The sequence below is a fragment of the Triturus cristatus genome, chromosome 4_1, assembly GCF_964204655.1.
Source record: "Triturus cristatus chromosome 4_1, aTriCri1.1, whole genome shotgun sequence".
Lineage (NCBI taxonomy): Eukaryota > Metazoa > Chordata > Amphibia > Caudata > Salamandridae > Triturus > Triturus cristatus.
In genome coordinates this window covers 1,290,902,632-1,290,919,896 of record NC_140585.1, presented here as the reverse complement: position 1 = coordinate 1,290,919,896, position 17,265 = coordinate 1,290,902,632, and the positions used below count along the sequence as shown (strand labels likewise).

At 40.8% G+C, this 17,265-nt stretch overlaps 1 protein-coding gene across 2 annotated transcripts in view; it reads left to right on the top strand.

Annotated features, from left to right (window-relative positions):
- Positions 1-15,911, top strand: part of RGS13 (regulator of G protein signaling 13) — a 314,077-nt gene extending 298,166 nt beyond the window's left edge. For both annotated transcript variants that reach the window (XM_085654804.1, XM_085654803.1), the window contains exons 3-5: positions 1,465-1,526; positions 3,382-3,548; positions 12,389-15,911. In XM_085654804.1, coding sequence (XP_085510930.1) covers positions 1,465-1,526; positions 3,382-3,548; positions 12,389-12,568 — 409 coding nt within the window. In that variant the 3' untranslated portion in view covers positions 12,569-15,911. The remainder of the gene's footprint in view (positions 1-1,464; positions 1,527-3,381; positions 3,549-12,388) is intronic.
- The last annotated feature ends 1,354 nt before the right edge of the window (positions 15,912-17,265 follow it).

Below are 17,265 nucleotides of genomic sequence, written 5' to 3'. Positions count from 1 at the left end.
AGTTCTCAGAAATTTATCAGGACGGGAACAAGTAAATCAAATAGGGTAAAAGGCAATTAACCATGCCGCAGATAGAAGATTGCCAGGTCCTGTTAAAGCAGATTAAATTCATGTTATCGCCTGTAGCATATAATCGGGCACAATCGAAAAATTATAGGTGTTGATTTAGGATAGGTATCACCAGTGAGCCAGAATGCTGAGGCATTGATTGTATTTGAAGCTCTTTTGCTAAGAGGAGATATGCACATTCATGTGACATTATGAAAGCAGACAATTGATTTCCCTCATATTTAACTATGATACCATCAAAACTCTAAAAACAACTTTTGCCGCTAAAAAGCAAAATCCTGGGTTTGGTACCCACAGAAGAACCTTGCATGAGCTAAGTTAAGAATGTTAGACTGACACTGTGGAGATGGTGGGTCTCCCAAGATATAATATGTAAGCTCCCCTGCAGTGTCTCAAAAGACACCTTAACTTGTTCTATCTCTTGGATCATTTGTGTGGACATACCTTAAAACGGAAATAACAGATTTAGAAACATACAAATGGCACTTGGTTGTTTCAGACCCCATTATCTTAAAAACAAACTACCCTAACTTAGCAAGCACTCACAAAAATGATCTAACCATTCAGGTACTGTAATAAATTTGTACATGAGGACAAGCTCAACAATGAACCAAGATAGTGGAAGACTAAGATCTCTCCCTTCCTCTGCATACCTCCCATTGCCCTTCTTTATCTTTTGGAGGTAGCAGAGTTGTGTGTGGGACCTGTAACATCTCCACTACTCCCTCACTTCCCTCCCGTGTCACAAATGGCCAGTAGTCTAATCTGTGCTAATAGGAGGAGTGTGTTGATGTAACCACCATCAATAATTCCACCATCCTATGCTTCTTGTGTTAGATATCCTCAAGCATGACTTTCTTCCTTTAGTGGTCCTTGCCAGGAACTCAGCAGATTCTCATCACTGACTCCCAGATAGTCCATAGATATGTCTAAGTGTGGCACTTCTATCCACCATCCTATTTTCTATCTAAGAGCTTCAAGTATGAGCATTAAAAGTACTTGGTCAATGCTTAAAAATGTGCCATAGCTTGGGCCTGAATTCACTTCCTTCTCTACACATGCCCTCTTTCTCAGAATATTCCTAGCAAGTCATCAACTCACTGAATGCTCTCTAGAAAGAGACTAATCCTTGAACAAACCAATTGCACTATGCACTAGGATAAGAGACCCAATAGAACAATGCAAAATACTGAGCTTTTAAGGCAGATCGAGCTTGGTAGCTTATGACTATGAAACATTTGCGCTTCCATGTGCTTCCAGTAACATTTGATTACTTTAGATATGTGTAGGCTTGTTTTCATCCAAGATGCACTTGATGTTAAAGTATTGCTTACTCCTCCAATGTTGTGGTCAATCAGTAGTCTGATAAGCTCTCATTCCCTCTTCTCTCAAAAGGCTTTCCTTACAAGAAGTGGTCCAATGGTCCCAGTCTTTCCAGAGTCTGATGACTACCAAATGTAAGTAGCCTCTAATATCAGCGCAATAGGGGTTTTCATCCAGATATTAGTCTTCTGAACATACTGCTGAAATATATCGATCTTTTAGCACTATCTTGCTGTGGATGCTGTACATGGATTTCTTATTCTGCTTTTTATTTACTACATAGCTCACAATATTATAGAGTCAACCACAATGTCCTGTAAAAATCTCTGGTCATGTTTGTGTACTACTTCCTTTCCAATGCAAAAAAGTTATTGAAATATTTTATAATTAAATAAAAAATATACACTGATTTAATATATTTTTTAACTCTACATTATATTTGTTTATATTCTTAACTAATTTAACAAATTTAATTTAATCTAACTACCTATGGGGTAAACATAGTCAATGCCTTTATTATTTTCAATGGTACACTATTGCCGTACCAGTGGTTGCCCATTTTGGTGCTGGACTTACAACTGTTTTTTGAGTGGTAACTTACACTGATACGTTTTGCTCCACGCCCTCTTTCCAGGGCTGGAAACATGAAAGTTTCACTTTTGAATAACTTTACACTTGAATTTTGTGAATAGCCAAAAGTAGTAAAGTTACTCAAAGGTGTAAGAGTAACATCACATCTGTAAATTGCTCACAACTGTAACTTACTTTTGTGAATCGTCCACCCTTATGTTTTTGGTGTTTTTAATTTTGCATTACAGATTCACCTTTTATTCTTTATGCCTGCAACCATGCTATCTCTTTCATATGAAAAAGCAGGACATCAAGGGCCTGATTCACAAAGTTAACTTACACTTTTGATTAAGTTTACTATTTTTTGCTATTCACAAACTACGGGTTAATAGTAAGATTACTACTATGGAAGCTCCACTGACCATGCAGAGAACTTTGCACAGAAAATGATAGGATAGGCCTATCTTTTTATGTACAGAGTACAGAGTTCTCCTCTTTGGCTGTGGAGTCTTTGCAGTTGTAAACTTACCATTAACTGATAGTTTGAAAACAGCACAAAAATAGTAAACTTACACACAGGTGTAAGTTTACCTTTATGAATCTGACCCCATGGATTTAAGCAGTTTTATGATGATGGTGTGATCACATATTATAATGAATAAAATATCCTTTGCCATAAGTTAAGAGGATATTGCAAGTCACATCTGACTGTCATGATCTTCAATTGGAACCCGACCTTTGGCCTTGTTTCTCTATTTGATCACAGAATTCCTTAATGAGTTACAGATTGCTTATATTATATGGAAGGGAATACTTTATCCCATATATAAGAACATTCCACCCACTGACAGTATAATGTTTTAAATTTAAAAAACAGAAACAGAAAGACTGACATCAGAATGTTGGAGCATAAGGTCTGTCCAAGTAATTATTGGCCCTGCACCACTTTATAGTTTTCATTGGGGCTCTCAACCCTTTTATCTGAAGAAACCCATGACTTTGAGGGTCTCTCCTTAAGAATACCATAAGTGATGATAATTATGTGACAGTGGTATTCAATGGCAGACCTACCATCGAATATTTTATTCCCCTTCAAACTACTCGCACCATGTACGTCGCCTTAGTTTTAGGGGGAAATTGTCTACTAACACAGTTACTAAATTTAAATAAGGTAGAAAATTGAGACTGGATCGGGAGACACATCCTCTGACAGACCAACTGCATGGGGTTTGCACTAATTTAAATTAATCCCTTTAGATACAAGCATGAGTTGTTTATCATAAAATTCCTGACTTAAAGGCCCAACCTCTTAGCCAATGGCGGCTGCTTATTTAAAAATGCAAACCACCTGAAATTGGTTCCTTAACATTGCCTCTAATACATAGTTAACAATGGGCATTTTTTTCATTCTGTTTGCAGATGGGCCAATGGTGTACAAAGCCTACTTGAAGACTGAGTACAGTGATGAAAACCTGGAGTTTTGGATCGCCTGTGAAAAGTACAAAAGGATAACATGCCGATGGAAAAGGAATGCAAGGGCAAGAAAACTTTTCAAACTCTACATTCAGCCGAACTCGCCCAGAGAGGTACTCATAAGTGAATTAATACACCCAGTAAGGATGAACATTTAGTGTTGTATTTCAGACCTGCTGGCGGTTTAGGATACAAAGGCATCGAAGCATCATGCTGGTTATTCCCTCTTGGTAAATATCAATTCATCCTTCATGTTACTTCAACCTCTTAGCTCATGCTAGCTGCCGGATTCCCCCATACCTCCAAACTTACTAAATGATGGACTCCCAATGATACTTAACCTAGGGATGTAATTACTGTGTTTTGGCTCCATGAGGTATGAGGCTGGGGTATTATCACTCGATTTCAAGGATATTTTGTATTTCTCTCTGTAATGAAAGGTCTCAGATCGCCCCTGGACCAAGGCACTTTCCCAGGGAGAGAATATCAGTTCCAAACTTATGGAATAGAACATATACACAGCACTTCCTAAGGTGGGCAAACTTTCAACACTCCCCCAAAGGCAAGGCAAGAAAACGATACCACAAGAGTCTCCTCTAGACCAAGGTAACACACACAACACTTCTCTAGATCGAGATATACTTTGCACATCACTTGCCAGGAGTAGAGCAACTTCCTATAACACAATGACCTGCTAGATGGGAATTCACCCATCCTTCTACAACAGAATACTTGGCCAAGACGAGTCCACACCTCCTGCTACAAGGAAAAGACGAATTGGCATATCTGGGATATATTTATTAGTAAATAGCACCACACGGTAAGCCAAATGCACCTATCATAGCAGACTCTAACATATCAATAGTATGATTGAAAAACAATCAAGGCAAACATATATGTAGAAATCTATATATGTATATAAATGTATGGAACCTGAAAATCAAGTTATAGTAAGCAAGAACAGTAGGAAAACTAGAAATTAGTGGAACACCTCACCAACTGTCTGTCCATCCCGTTTCCACTTCGCCAAAGGGGAGTCCGGTTCTTTGGCCGAAACAGGAGACAGAAGTGACACTATACGCCCCACTGCCACAGCTGCACGTCTGCCCTGTGATAAATTTCCACCGAACAGAACCCAGACACCTCCTTTAGTACAAGTGGAGAAGTAAGACGAAGCTCCTGGTGAGCCTCGCCCCCTTTTCCCATCAGAGTCCGTACCACTCCGCACCAAGGCCACAGCTTCAGCTGGCCAGGCGTCTGTTATGGCTTCAGAGCAGAGCGAGCACATTCCTCTGACAAGATCCAGTTCTTTCTAGTCAGTAAAGTGCGAAAAACAAGTGAAAAGGAAAACATGCCCTTCTCACCTAGTGAAGCTCAGAAAATGGCGACAGCTCAGAAAATGGAGTCACTCAAGCATAAGCCTCTATTCATGCAAAAGAGCAGAATTAGTATGCAAGATGACATAAGATCATGCCAAAGCCAATAGGAAGCACTGCCGTTAAGCAAGATAAAGTCAGGATCTGAAAGAGACATAATCAAGCCCTACTGTGTAGCTTATTCTTACTAGGCAGGCCTACACATCACTATATTATGTTATAATATGCTAAATAAGAATGAGATGGTGATGGGCGATGGTCATTATCAGGCTAGTTATCCACATAAATGGCACATTCATTACACTGTCCCAAAACCTTAGGGCCTCTATCTTACAAACCACAATAGTTTTCAACTTCTGTGTTTTTCTTTTATGCAATTTTAAGAGGTGATCAGGATGGTCTTTCCTAAGTAAACAGCATAATTCCCTCCTGTACTTAGGGGCCTTGAGTATGTCATTTGCAGTGGCAAGGATAAACAGACTTTCCAATACTGGAGTCAGTGAGAAAGTTCGGTGGTGGAGCAAACTCCAAATTCACGATTGCTGCACTGATGTAGCTAGGGTGCTGTGGACCCTAATGTAATAAAGGAACATGAGCCCTAATAAACATCTGTTATTTAGCGCCAAGATAACCCGTTAGGGGTGAATGTGCGCTTCACAAATACACGGTATGTTATGCTAAACCCACTGATTCATAGTGGAAGACATCCATAAGTCATGCCCAGCATGCCCCCCACATCACTGGGCCCTGCTGCAACTGCAACTGCACCTGCTGCACTATTGATAGTAATGCCCTTTAAACACTGATCTGACCAATGTCTTAGGTGCCTCTCCCAAGTAAGATTGGCATGTAAAGTACATATTTCCTCACAGAACTGCTGACAAGTAAGCGTGCCTGATATGCTGGGGAAACAACCAATGGGTTTGGCAATCACCACAGAACAGATATAACAGGTCGATTGAAGCTTGGGCTAAAAGGTAATATAGCATTTTAAGTATGTTACATAATATGATAAGTATTTAATATACATAACTGAATGCAGTAGCATCCATTGGAAAACCAGGAATAGATGGAATTAGATTTTGAAGATCAGAAAACCAGAGGAGAGGGAAATCTACTGACAAAAAAAAGAGTGTTGGAGGGCCGTATAATGGAATGGCATTAGGCAGGACAAAATAAAATAATTCTAATCAAGGCAGTGAAATAAGCCATAACAGAAAGAGCACAAGAGATGGAAAAATGACAGAAAAGTCAAACATAAATAAATACTAGGAAAATATATTAAGCATGATCTGTACTTCTTTGCCTATTTTGAGTGCTGAAGCAGTAGTAAAGTTACAAGTGCGGAATCTCCGCATGCCTGGTGGTATAACTGCATTTGAGGCAGATTTTCTGCACTACAGTGGTCAATGCAGATATTTTGCCACGAGTACGGAGACCCTGAACTCGTAAATGTACGCGTCGTAACTCGTAAGTCTCTTTGTGAATCAGGCCCATTGTGTTTTTAGACTTTCAGACAGCAGAGGAGAACAGAATCAGCGCATACAAAACTAAACAGGACATGACGTTATTCCCAGGGACCGGGGACTGTTATCAGTCTGTACCCTCAGCCTCAAATGCAAAGGTTTCACAGCAGGACTCATATTGCAGAAGAGTCCCGGGGGTTGCAATGGGCGTTTGCACCTGCTTTGTGCCACCCTGGGGCACTTTGGTATTACAGAAGGGGTGGCAGATGCTCATGCGGCGCCTTATGTAATACAGATAGCACTGGCACACATGTAGCGCCAGCACTATCAAGAGAGTGCTTTCACTCTTTTACACGTGGGTGAGGCCTCATGCAAATGAGGGAATCTCTTTTATCTCGTCCCCGTGCCCTATTACGGGCGTGGGCCAGAGGCAAGCATGCCTTTACAAGGCGCACTGAAAGCGCACCACAAAGAGGCAGCACACTTTCAGTGCGCCTCTTAAAGGAAGTCCTCTGGAAGGGAGAAAAGGTGTTTCATGGACCCACCAGACATCCTCTTGCAGCGGGTGAAGTCACTTATTGCATCTAGGGGATTTCTCTCCCCTCTTGAAAGTGCAGGCATGTTGCTGCCTGCACAGAGAAACAATGAGCAGCTTTTGAACAGCTGCTCTGTATTTCTCTTAACTGTGCTGCCCTGGGGGCAGTGCAAGTTTGCAGCTGTCCTGAGGGCAGCACATTCTTCCTAATAGGACACATTTTCCCTGTTTGCACCCAGTGCACCTGTTTAAATAGGAAAGTGTGCCCTATCTGTAATATGCAGCCAACAGAGAAGAATTACTTCACTCACAAAGCAGCTCGCCCAAGATTGAAGAGAATCCAGGACGCATAAAGAAAGTTTGTTTGATGAACTCTGTGTACATAAAGATGGAGTAGATTAAGTTTGGCAAGCCGTATACAAAGAGGCACAAAACAGCCTAATTTCATCTGTATTTTATGTGACACATTCTGATGTATACCAACCAGTGTTGTTTGCATAGCAACTACATTGTTTTATGTGTGAACCATAAACTGTGTACCTTTGCGCATACTGCCTGGTTCACGCAGGTTTTATAGGTTTGTATGCACTTTGTTGGTTTGTACACAATATGATTAGTTTGTGGTATCACTATGTGGGTTCATACAATGCACCATTAAGGTATTCATGCACACATCAAGCACATTGGCTTGGGAAATAGCCTTTATCATGCAGGCATTACAACGACCATGCATCAATTGCAACGCAATAGCTTTTCCACAATTTGCCTCTACTAGGCCTGGCCTTAAAATTCCGCTGCGCTCGTGGAATTTGCAGACTTCGGGAACTTTGTGAGATCCGTGAAAAACACGGAGTTTCCAATAAATTCTGCCCTGTAGTGGAATTTGTTTCCGGTTGGCACCCTCGAGCCAGGTTTTTGCTGGTGCTGGAGAGCACGATGACTCTTGCCAAGTGCTCGCAAGTGCCAACGAGATTTACCGGCCGCCTACATGTGCCAACGAGAATTGCTGACTACCTGTGAGTGCTTAGATGACTTGCCAGCTGCTAGCATGGGTCTTTGGCCACACCTGTGACATCTGGCACCTGTTTTCTGAAGACAGCAAGCACAAGACAATGGCAGTGACCGCAGCTGCATCATCGAGCAGATTTTATCCTTGTGGTGCGATTTCAAGCTCGAGAACGTGCAGCATGTTGCTGAACGTCAAAAAACATGGCCCAAACAGGCGCATTGAGCATCTCTGCCAACTAGCGGGATTCCGCAGAGTCTCATGGATATTTTGGGGCATTCCACGGAATTCCTCGTAGCAGAACTTGGTGACCTTCGCCCAGGCCTAGGCTCTACCACATATGTTTGTTTTACCATGCATATGCCTTTATCACTTTACCCCTGGCTAAGGAAATAGGGTGGTATGGGTGTTTTTAGGGTTTAGGGGTAGGTAAGGGTATAGGTTGGTAAGTGTGCTTTTTAGGGTTTAGTGGTGGGTAAAGGAATTGGGTGGTAAGGGTATAGGATCGTAAGGGTGCTTTTTGGATTTAGGTGTGGATAAGGGAATTGGGAGGTAGGGGTTTTTAGGGGTAGGTAAGAGAATTGGGTGGTAAGGGTGTTTTTAGGGTTTAGAGGTGGGTAATGGAGTTGGGTTCCTCCAATTAAAAAAACGTAATATATTTATATAGACATATATATATTCACACCAATAGGTAGTTTTAGTTAGGGCTTAGTTTCCATAAGTGAAGCATTTTTTTTTGCTAATAACGTTGGCTCCATTTGACTAATCTACACAAAAGTTTCAAAAGTAGTCTACTGGCCACTTCAGCTGCTGTCTGGAAAGTTCTGGGGTGATCTGTGAAACGGGGGCCAAGATGAAGCGGGGGTTTTCTAGGGGATTTGGACATGACTACAGCCCGAACCGCTCAGCGGAATACACCAAATTTGGCAGAAAGCTTGCTCTTGGTCCAGAAAGAGCACTTTTTGTAATTTAGTGTAAATTTTTTCAGTAGTTTTGGAATTATTAAAGAATAAGGAAACTTGTATATCTAGGGACATTTTGATCCAACAGACCTCATGGTGATATCTGATTGGTGGCCAATACTTCAACTAGGAAGTGTTGGCAGCCATCTTCGGACACAGACTCAGCCGAGTCCCAAAAGAAAAGTAAAAAAAAAAAAACTGAAGGGGCCAGGGTAGGGACACCCTAACCCTTAAAGCCTGGTAGTGGGGCCCCACAGGAACCCCACTGGGCCCCCAAACTTTTTCCTTCTTAATTTTTGTCATACGATTTAGGAGGATCTGCAAATCCGTTGCATCATTTTTCACAAAAACAAGTGCGATCTCACACACTTGTTTTTTAATTTGCACCCCAGGTGGGCCATGTACCAGGGAGAATATCTTTCATAAAATAGGGGAGAGGGGCCCATGTGGCTGCCCTTCCCAGACAAATTACAGCCCTGGAGACTGCCATCCCTCAGGGCCCAATCGATAGTAAACAATGGGAGAGAGGGCCATGCAGCTCCCGTCCCGGGTGGATTTCGACGCTCCCCTCTAGGGCCAATTTTGGAACCTGGGGCCCCATCCCCAGGACCAAGCCAATATGATTAAAAGTAAGGGGCCCTCATGGCCCCCCTCCTGGGCTGATTGTGAGGCCTGGGAACCCCATCCCCGGGGCCTGGCCATAAAAAAAAAAGGGAATATATATATATATATGTGTGTAGGGTTTTCCCTTACCTTCTGTTGTAAAGGCATATGTGGTGAAGGTATATGCATGGTAAAGGTTTGCATGGTTAAGGCAATGCGTGGTAAAGGCATTACATTGTAATTGATGCGTGGTAAAGACATGTGTTGTAAACGCATGCATGCTAATTTCATACATGCGTATGTGTGAAAAATCACCTGGGCTAAGATGTGCAGTTTATAGGCATACTCCATTATATTGGATTGTATCAATAAAACACTGCTGTATCTGTTTAATACATTTGTGTGTAAAGTAAATATTGGTCTGTTTGTGTAACGCACTGAAGTGTATGGCCAATGTGTTGATTTATAGGTATTTTATTTTAGCTCATCCTCATAATGTACAAATTCACAAGCATAAAATTGTGGTTTGCATGCATACCCTACTGTTTTGCATCCACAGCTCGTCATTTATATGCAGAATATAACGGTTTCGATACATAATAGATTGTTTTTTTTTGTCAGACATGGCACAGTGGTCATAAAATGAAGGGCTGAAATGCAGGTCTGGGTAATTAGTAATGGCTGATACTATTGCAACCATTATTCCCCATCGCTGTTTTGTTTTCCAGCATAGCAGTACAATACCATCCAATGCAAAATACTTTATTGACATATGTCAGACAAGATTTGCCAAGAGGAGACATAGGGTGTCACATATGTGAAAATGCTGTATGTTGTGTTTCCAGGATGTCTCATATCAAAAGTCCATTCTGAGCATATAACTGAGCTACCCTATCCAATGTTGTCCACGCCCACCACAGACCCCACACATACCCTCCTCCTACATATATGCATACAAAAGCCTAGGTAGCTAGAGCCACAACTCACCTCCACATTTAACCAGAGCTACACTTATCTGGTGCTAGGGTGTCTCTTCCACTTCCTCACACTGTCTTCGATTGGTAAGTGAGATCCATGACTTTAGTGACTTGTGTCTTGACCTGAGGGTTCCTCATGAATAGGATCCAAACAATAGACCACTTTCATACCTCAGAATATTATAGTCAGAATATAGTCTGGCTCAAATATTGTGTGCTAAGTATTGTTTACAAGAATCTTATCTCACTGGCTACTATGAATTACAATAGGGGGATACTTTTTTAAAACAATATTTAGGACATGATATCTGAGTCAGAAAATATTTTGACTACCTGTTGGACCTGGCCCTTTTTACAGGATAATCAGCAAACTTTGTGCCTTCTTCCTCCTATTTTCACTGACCTGTCTTGTTGGCTTTGGGACTCTGGGCTTTTTACCACTGCCAACCAGTGCTAAAGTGCATATGCACTCTGTCTAAATTGTACTGGTCATTGGTTTATCCATGAATAGCATATTTGATTTACTAGTAAGTCCCTAGTAAACTGCACCGTGTGTGCCCAGGGCCTGTAAATCAAATGTTGCTAATGGGCTTGTAGCGCTGTTTGTGCCACCCACATGAGTAGCCCTGCAAAAATGCCTCAGACCTGTTACTGCGGTGTCTGTGTGTGTGGTTTTAACCTGCCATTTAGTCCTGGCAAGTGGCCCAATCCTTACCTTTTACTCCCGGTTTTATGGTATTTATTTTTTTGACAATTCCATCTGTATTTATCCATATTTATTTTTTGCACATTTTATCTGTATTTTGTGGAAAAATGAAGCTGAAATTAGTATATTTCCACATTTATTTAACCTGTAAATATGCACTTATGCTTGAATGCCTTCTAAGTTTCAATGCTGTAAATACCGGTAGAAGATAAATCAACACACTTATTAGGAAATATACAAATTTCAGTATCAGCCTTGTGCATTTCTACTGCTGTTAAAGCCTCTTTACTAAAATTCCTTTCTTTTTTAGCCCCCTTATCTATCAATCCACCCATCTATTGGCCTGGCAGTCATGGCAAACAGTATTTAGAATTACTCAAAAAGCAACCCAATCTCCTTTTTTATCCTACATTTAAAAATAAATACAGACAATAAAATAAATATTATCTGTCTGTATTCATCGGTAAAAATCAGTAAAAACGGAAAACAGGGAGCCTTACATGTAAGTCACCCCTAAGGTAAGCCCAAGGCAGCCTCTTGGGCAGGGTGCAGTGTATTTAAAAGGTAGGACATGCACTGGTATGGACTCCTTTTGAGATAACCTTGACTGCTCATGCCAAGCTAAAAAGAGGGTGAGCAGGGGTTATCTTAGTTGTGTGACTCCTTCACCCTGGCTAGATTAAGGGTCCCTACTTGAACAGAGTGCAAACTACTGCCACCCAGGGACCCCATTTCGAACATTACCATGTTCTGGTACCACACAATAGAGCACATAACATGATAACAGAAGGCTGGTTTTACAGAGTGTTTTTGGGGGATGAGATAGTATTTTCGACTGGAAGATAAGTTGAATTTAACAAATTCTTTGACCGAGTCTCCAATGATGGGATGCATTCTCAGAGCCCACGTCCATTTGCTCCTATATAACAGGTGTTAAATCCCACCGTATTTGTCAGTGCACAATGAACACTACCACCTGCCATTTCTTTGGAGTCCTATGGTGGTTTCAGGTAGTTTACTAGTCTGCAGATCTCCCTGTAAGGAACACTAATAGCGCATTTGGTAACTTTGTTAGCAGCCATGCAAAGCAAGAAAGTGGTGATGATGCAGGAAAATTCACCCCCCTGAATTTTCCTATGGGCAATGATTGCACATTGATTGAAGTAATGTAGGGATGATTGCCTTTCACTATCTCTCCGGAATACCCCCATTGGCATACAGGCTTCGGCTTTACCAGTAATTGCTACCTTAGACCAATCTATGCATTTCCACAAACAACAGCAAGTCAAGACTATCTGTAATAACAATTCTCCTTTTTTCAGATTAACATAGACAGCCCGACGAGAGAAGATATCATCAAGGAACTGCAGCACTCCAGTCCGTACTGTTTTGAAGATGCCCAGAAGATTGTTTACCGCCACATGGAGAGAGACTCATACCCCAGATTTCTGAAATCATCAATTTATCAGAATTTCCTCAGCAACTACAGCCAGCACACATGACAAGCGTGTCTGACAATCTTCTGATGGTCTTTAGAAAACGACCCTTTCAATCGCTAATATATGTATAATGTCTCCGTAATGTCTCAAATTTTGGAGCATTGGAAAGATAATTTGATGCTGGAGCTGTACTAAAAGCCATTGCCTTTGGTATGGGTGAACATCACACAAAGTGACCAAGACTTGATGACTCTATATTACTGATGGATCAGGCGAATGAAAGGTTTAATCAAGTCACTAAAGGAAAACGTCGGTTGATGAAGAGTCACTTGGCACTATCTACTAAACATGGCTAGAAACACACTCGAGAATGCTTGTCGTCGAAACGTGCAAAATAAACACCCAGAGTTCAACATCTTTAGAAATCTATATGTGGATGGCCAAGTAGTGCCTTTTAAAGAAAGAAAGTTTCAACAGATTTTACAATTTAGAACATTTTGCTGATTTTGGAATCACAACCCCACCATATAATATGGAGATAGGAGAATTCATTTGTGGCCACCCATAAGAAGATGGCTGCTTCCTTTTTTCTCCTGTGCCCACCGTGTCCTATACTTCGTGCCTCTAAACCAGAAAATGAACTATGGGTGAACCTATATCTTATGCAATGACCGAATGATTCAGGCCTCAAGTGTGTAGCCTATGTGGTTTTTGAGTTGCCGCCCTTACAGAACATAGAGAGAAGAACAGTGTCATTCTGCTTTGTATCCAAATCTGGCTGAAACCCTTGGTCCCCTCTGCCCCCTAGTGTTCCTAGAGCCCAGGAATCCACTTGAGATGCACCGGGGGCTGAACCGACTCCTCATGTAATGACTGGCTGATCCATGCCTCATCTAAGCAGCTCTCACTATACCTTGGTGGCTGCTCTCAGGATTCCTCTACAGAACACAGGATTGTCATAGCTGACCCTGCAGTACACCCTTGACCTCATATGAGTTTCATGAGTTCTGATCATGTTACGTTCCATAAAATATATATTCTTTTAGGGATTAGCAGCAGTAAGGGTTTTGATTGGTAGGATAAATATTGGGAAGTAAATGATGCAAAGCACAGTCGCAAAAACTAGAGCTATTTGTGTCCCCTGATATTGCAGGAGCTTGACTGATTCTTTGTTCATGTCCATCTCCCTTATATCCTTGTAGAAGAACAGACTGGTTGTAATTGCTGGTATTTGCTACTGTATTTACAAAATACAGGGTTAAACCTTAAAGAAGCATAGCCAAATATCAAAAGTAAGTGTGTCCATATCTAGGACCACTAATCTCTTGTTTGGTCTATAATCCAGTACTCTGCATTCAGATAGATTTAAGAGTGTGCACTTTTAGTTTTATGTAAAACATTGTCTCCTTCTCAATTTTGACTCTCATTGGTTTTTTTCTATGTTTTGTCAGACACAGAAACAAAGCTTTATGGTTTTATCCCAGTAAGGGTAGAAGACTGGCGCTTTATAGATCTTTAAGAAGCTTGATGTACCTTCTTTTTCCCCTGAATATTACACGATAAAGCATAAAGTAAAAGTGTATAGAATCAAAAACAGTAAAGGTGCAAACTAAGTCAGGCAGTAGGTACATGTTTAGAGTTTCAAAGTAAAGTACATTACGAAGTTAATCTTTCAATATGTGTCAAAAGCACCCGGTCTATGTACCTTTGTAAACAAAAGGCATTATGGGGCATATTTTCAACAGAATGGAGAAGCGTCGGGTTAAGCCAACATTGCTAACGCTATGCTTCTCCATTCTGAAAAGGCAGGATATGTGCCGTATTCACAAGAGTGCGGTGCATCCCTGCATAGCCTGGCTCTGAGTTCAGCTGCCTAGCGCCAGCGCAGGCACCCTTGCACCATGCTGCAAGTGTGTCTGCGTTGGGGGGAGTGAATGTTTATGTGCAGGAAGGTCTACCACAAGACAGCACACATGGAAACAGCAAAAACGAGGAGAAATAAAGGTTTTATCCTCGTTTTGCCTGTTTAAAACCAAGTGTTCCCTGTTCTTAATTTTGGCACTGCCTCCTATTTTCCCCACCCTCATAAATAAGGGGCAGTGTCAAAATCAATGGTTGTTGCGGTGCATTGCCCAGTGCAACAGCAATTGCCCTCCCCTTTCACTCTAAGTAAAGCGGGAAAAAGGGCATTATTTACAAGGCAGCGTTAAGCAGTGTTAAGTAGCTTAACGCTGCCTTGTAAATACGGCAAATCCCCAATTGGCAAGACAACGTCACTTTTAGTGACAGTGTGTTGGCAATAGGGGCTTGTAAATATGCCACTAAGTTTGCACATCTGTGAACAAAAAGGATACAAAGTGTAACTCTGTAAAGAAAATGTATACAGCTTGCACATATGTGAACTAAATGGATACAGGGTGTATATCTGTAAAGAAAAGCATTCAATGTACATGTCAGTAAACTAAAGGGATACCAGGTGAAACACTGTAAAAAAAAAATCTTCTAGTTTGCACATGTGTAAATTAAAAGGAAAGATGGTGTAACTCTGTAAAGAAAAGGCATAACGTTTGCACATCTGTGAACTAGAGGAATAGCGGGTGTTCCTCTGTAAAGAAAAAACATTTAGTTTGCCAACTGCAAACGAAAGGGATACCAGGTTTAACACCGTAACGAAAATGCTTCTAGTTTGCACATGTGTAAATTAAAAGGCAAGATGGTGTATCTCTGTAAAGAAACAGCATAACGTTTGCACATCTGTGAACTAAAGGAATGCAGGGTGTACCTCTGTAAAGAAAAGGCATTTAGTTTGCCGTCTACAAACTAAAGAGATACCAGGTATAGCAGAGTGAAGAAAAGGCAGTTTGCACATCTGTAAACTAAAGGGATACATGGTGTATCTGTAAAGAAAAGGCATTCTGTGTTTACATATGCAAACTAAAGGGTTAAAGTGTGTAACTCTGTATATAACAGCCATAACGTTTGTACATCTGTAAAGTAAAAGCATGTACATCTGTAAAGACCCTGCATACATTTTGATCTGCAGCTCTGCAAAGCAAATATTAGCATCATACACACCTGTAAAGTACATATGTAAAGTTAAGGTATACAATATCACATCTGCACTGTCAAGGGATATGACATGTCTGAATGTGTAGAATTAAAGCCATACCATATTTAAATTAGTGAAGAAATACAGTTCAAAGTGTAAAGTATGTAAATAGATAGGGAGGTCAAGTTAAGGCATTTACTCATCTACATCTAAGAAGTACAGAGATACAGTTTGTACATTTGTCAAGTCGAAATGTTAAGATCGCACTACAAGTACTTTTAAGAGGTTAAATATTCTGGATATACAACATGTGCATCTGTAAAAGCATAAAATAAATACATTAAGGTTTGTGAATACAATTTTAAAATCTATAAATATGTAATGGTAAGACATACAATAAGAACACCATTTAATATATGAAAGCTCACATTATTTTGAGTTGTGTAAGTGTAACGATATGACTCTGTAGTATGTAACACGGTAAGAGTCCAAAGTAAAAAACACAGTGGTTAAGGTACACAGTATGCACACTTATAAAGTTGGAAAGCTAAGAATATAGTGTGTAGACTTCAAAATGTTTAAGTAACAGAACACCTTTTGTACATCTAGAGAGATGTAATATTACTGCTTACAGTATATACACATATAAACTAGTGCAATATGTAGCACAGAGTGTATCCTCTGCCACGTTGTAAAGTAAAAGCATATAGTACCAAGGAAACCCTGGCCTTTTTTCTATTCTAAAGTAAATATCTCCAGCAGTAGCACTCCTAAGCATGGAAATTGTGAACTACTCAATGTTTACTTGAATGTTTGTAGCAGGTTTGGGTAACCTACTGTTAAAGAAGTTATCCTTAAGCCCCAAGAACTTACAGATTAGTTATAAGTAATAGCTGGAACCTTCTTCTTTGTTTAATCATGGAGAAGTTGGTATCAGTCTCCTCCCATTTGCAGACACACACTCACTGGAATGCTATGACAACCTCCCTAGATGTTAGAAAGAGGTTGATGGAGAAGGCAGAAGCACTCTGTGTAGTTCTCGACGTCTCAGAGGCTTTTGATGCCATCAAACATGCAGGTCTGAAACTGGTTGCAAGAATCTCTTTAGTGGTTTAGGGCACTATTGAAAGGTAGAGCCTCCCAAGTGGTGGAAAAAGGTACCAGAACACTAACTATAATTTTTTGCTATGGAGTACCACAGGAATCTCCTCTTTTCCACATGCTTCCAATTGCACAATTTACTGGCATCATGGAGGCCAGCTTTCACATCCATGTGGATGATAGATTACTGGGGATCCATCTATTTGGTATTTTTGCCTGATTCAAGATGTCTAACTTAATTGAGGAGATTAAAATGTGGATCCAAGAGAGCTGACTTGCACTGAACACAAGCCGAAGAGAATTGGTGCTTGTGGATTCCAAGATGGCTGTAAAAACATGGTTAAAACTCATAAGACTTTTGAAGGTTAGGCATGTCTAAATCCTACTCCCTTGCAGGGTTTGGTCTCTGGGCTGTTTGAAGCCACCTTTGAAAGAAACAATAGGCCAACCAGTAAATGCAGAGCTGCACCACTCAAAACCCTTCTATCAGAAAGTAACTGAGCTGTGATTACCATTTTTGATGGGACTACAAAAAGGCCCTGCATCATTTGCACATATTACAGGATGCTGCAGCTTGGGTGGCGACTAATCTGGACTATCATGAACATGC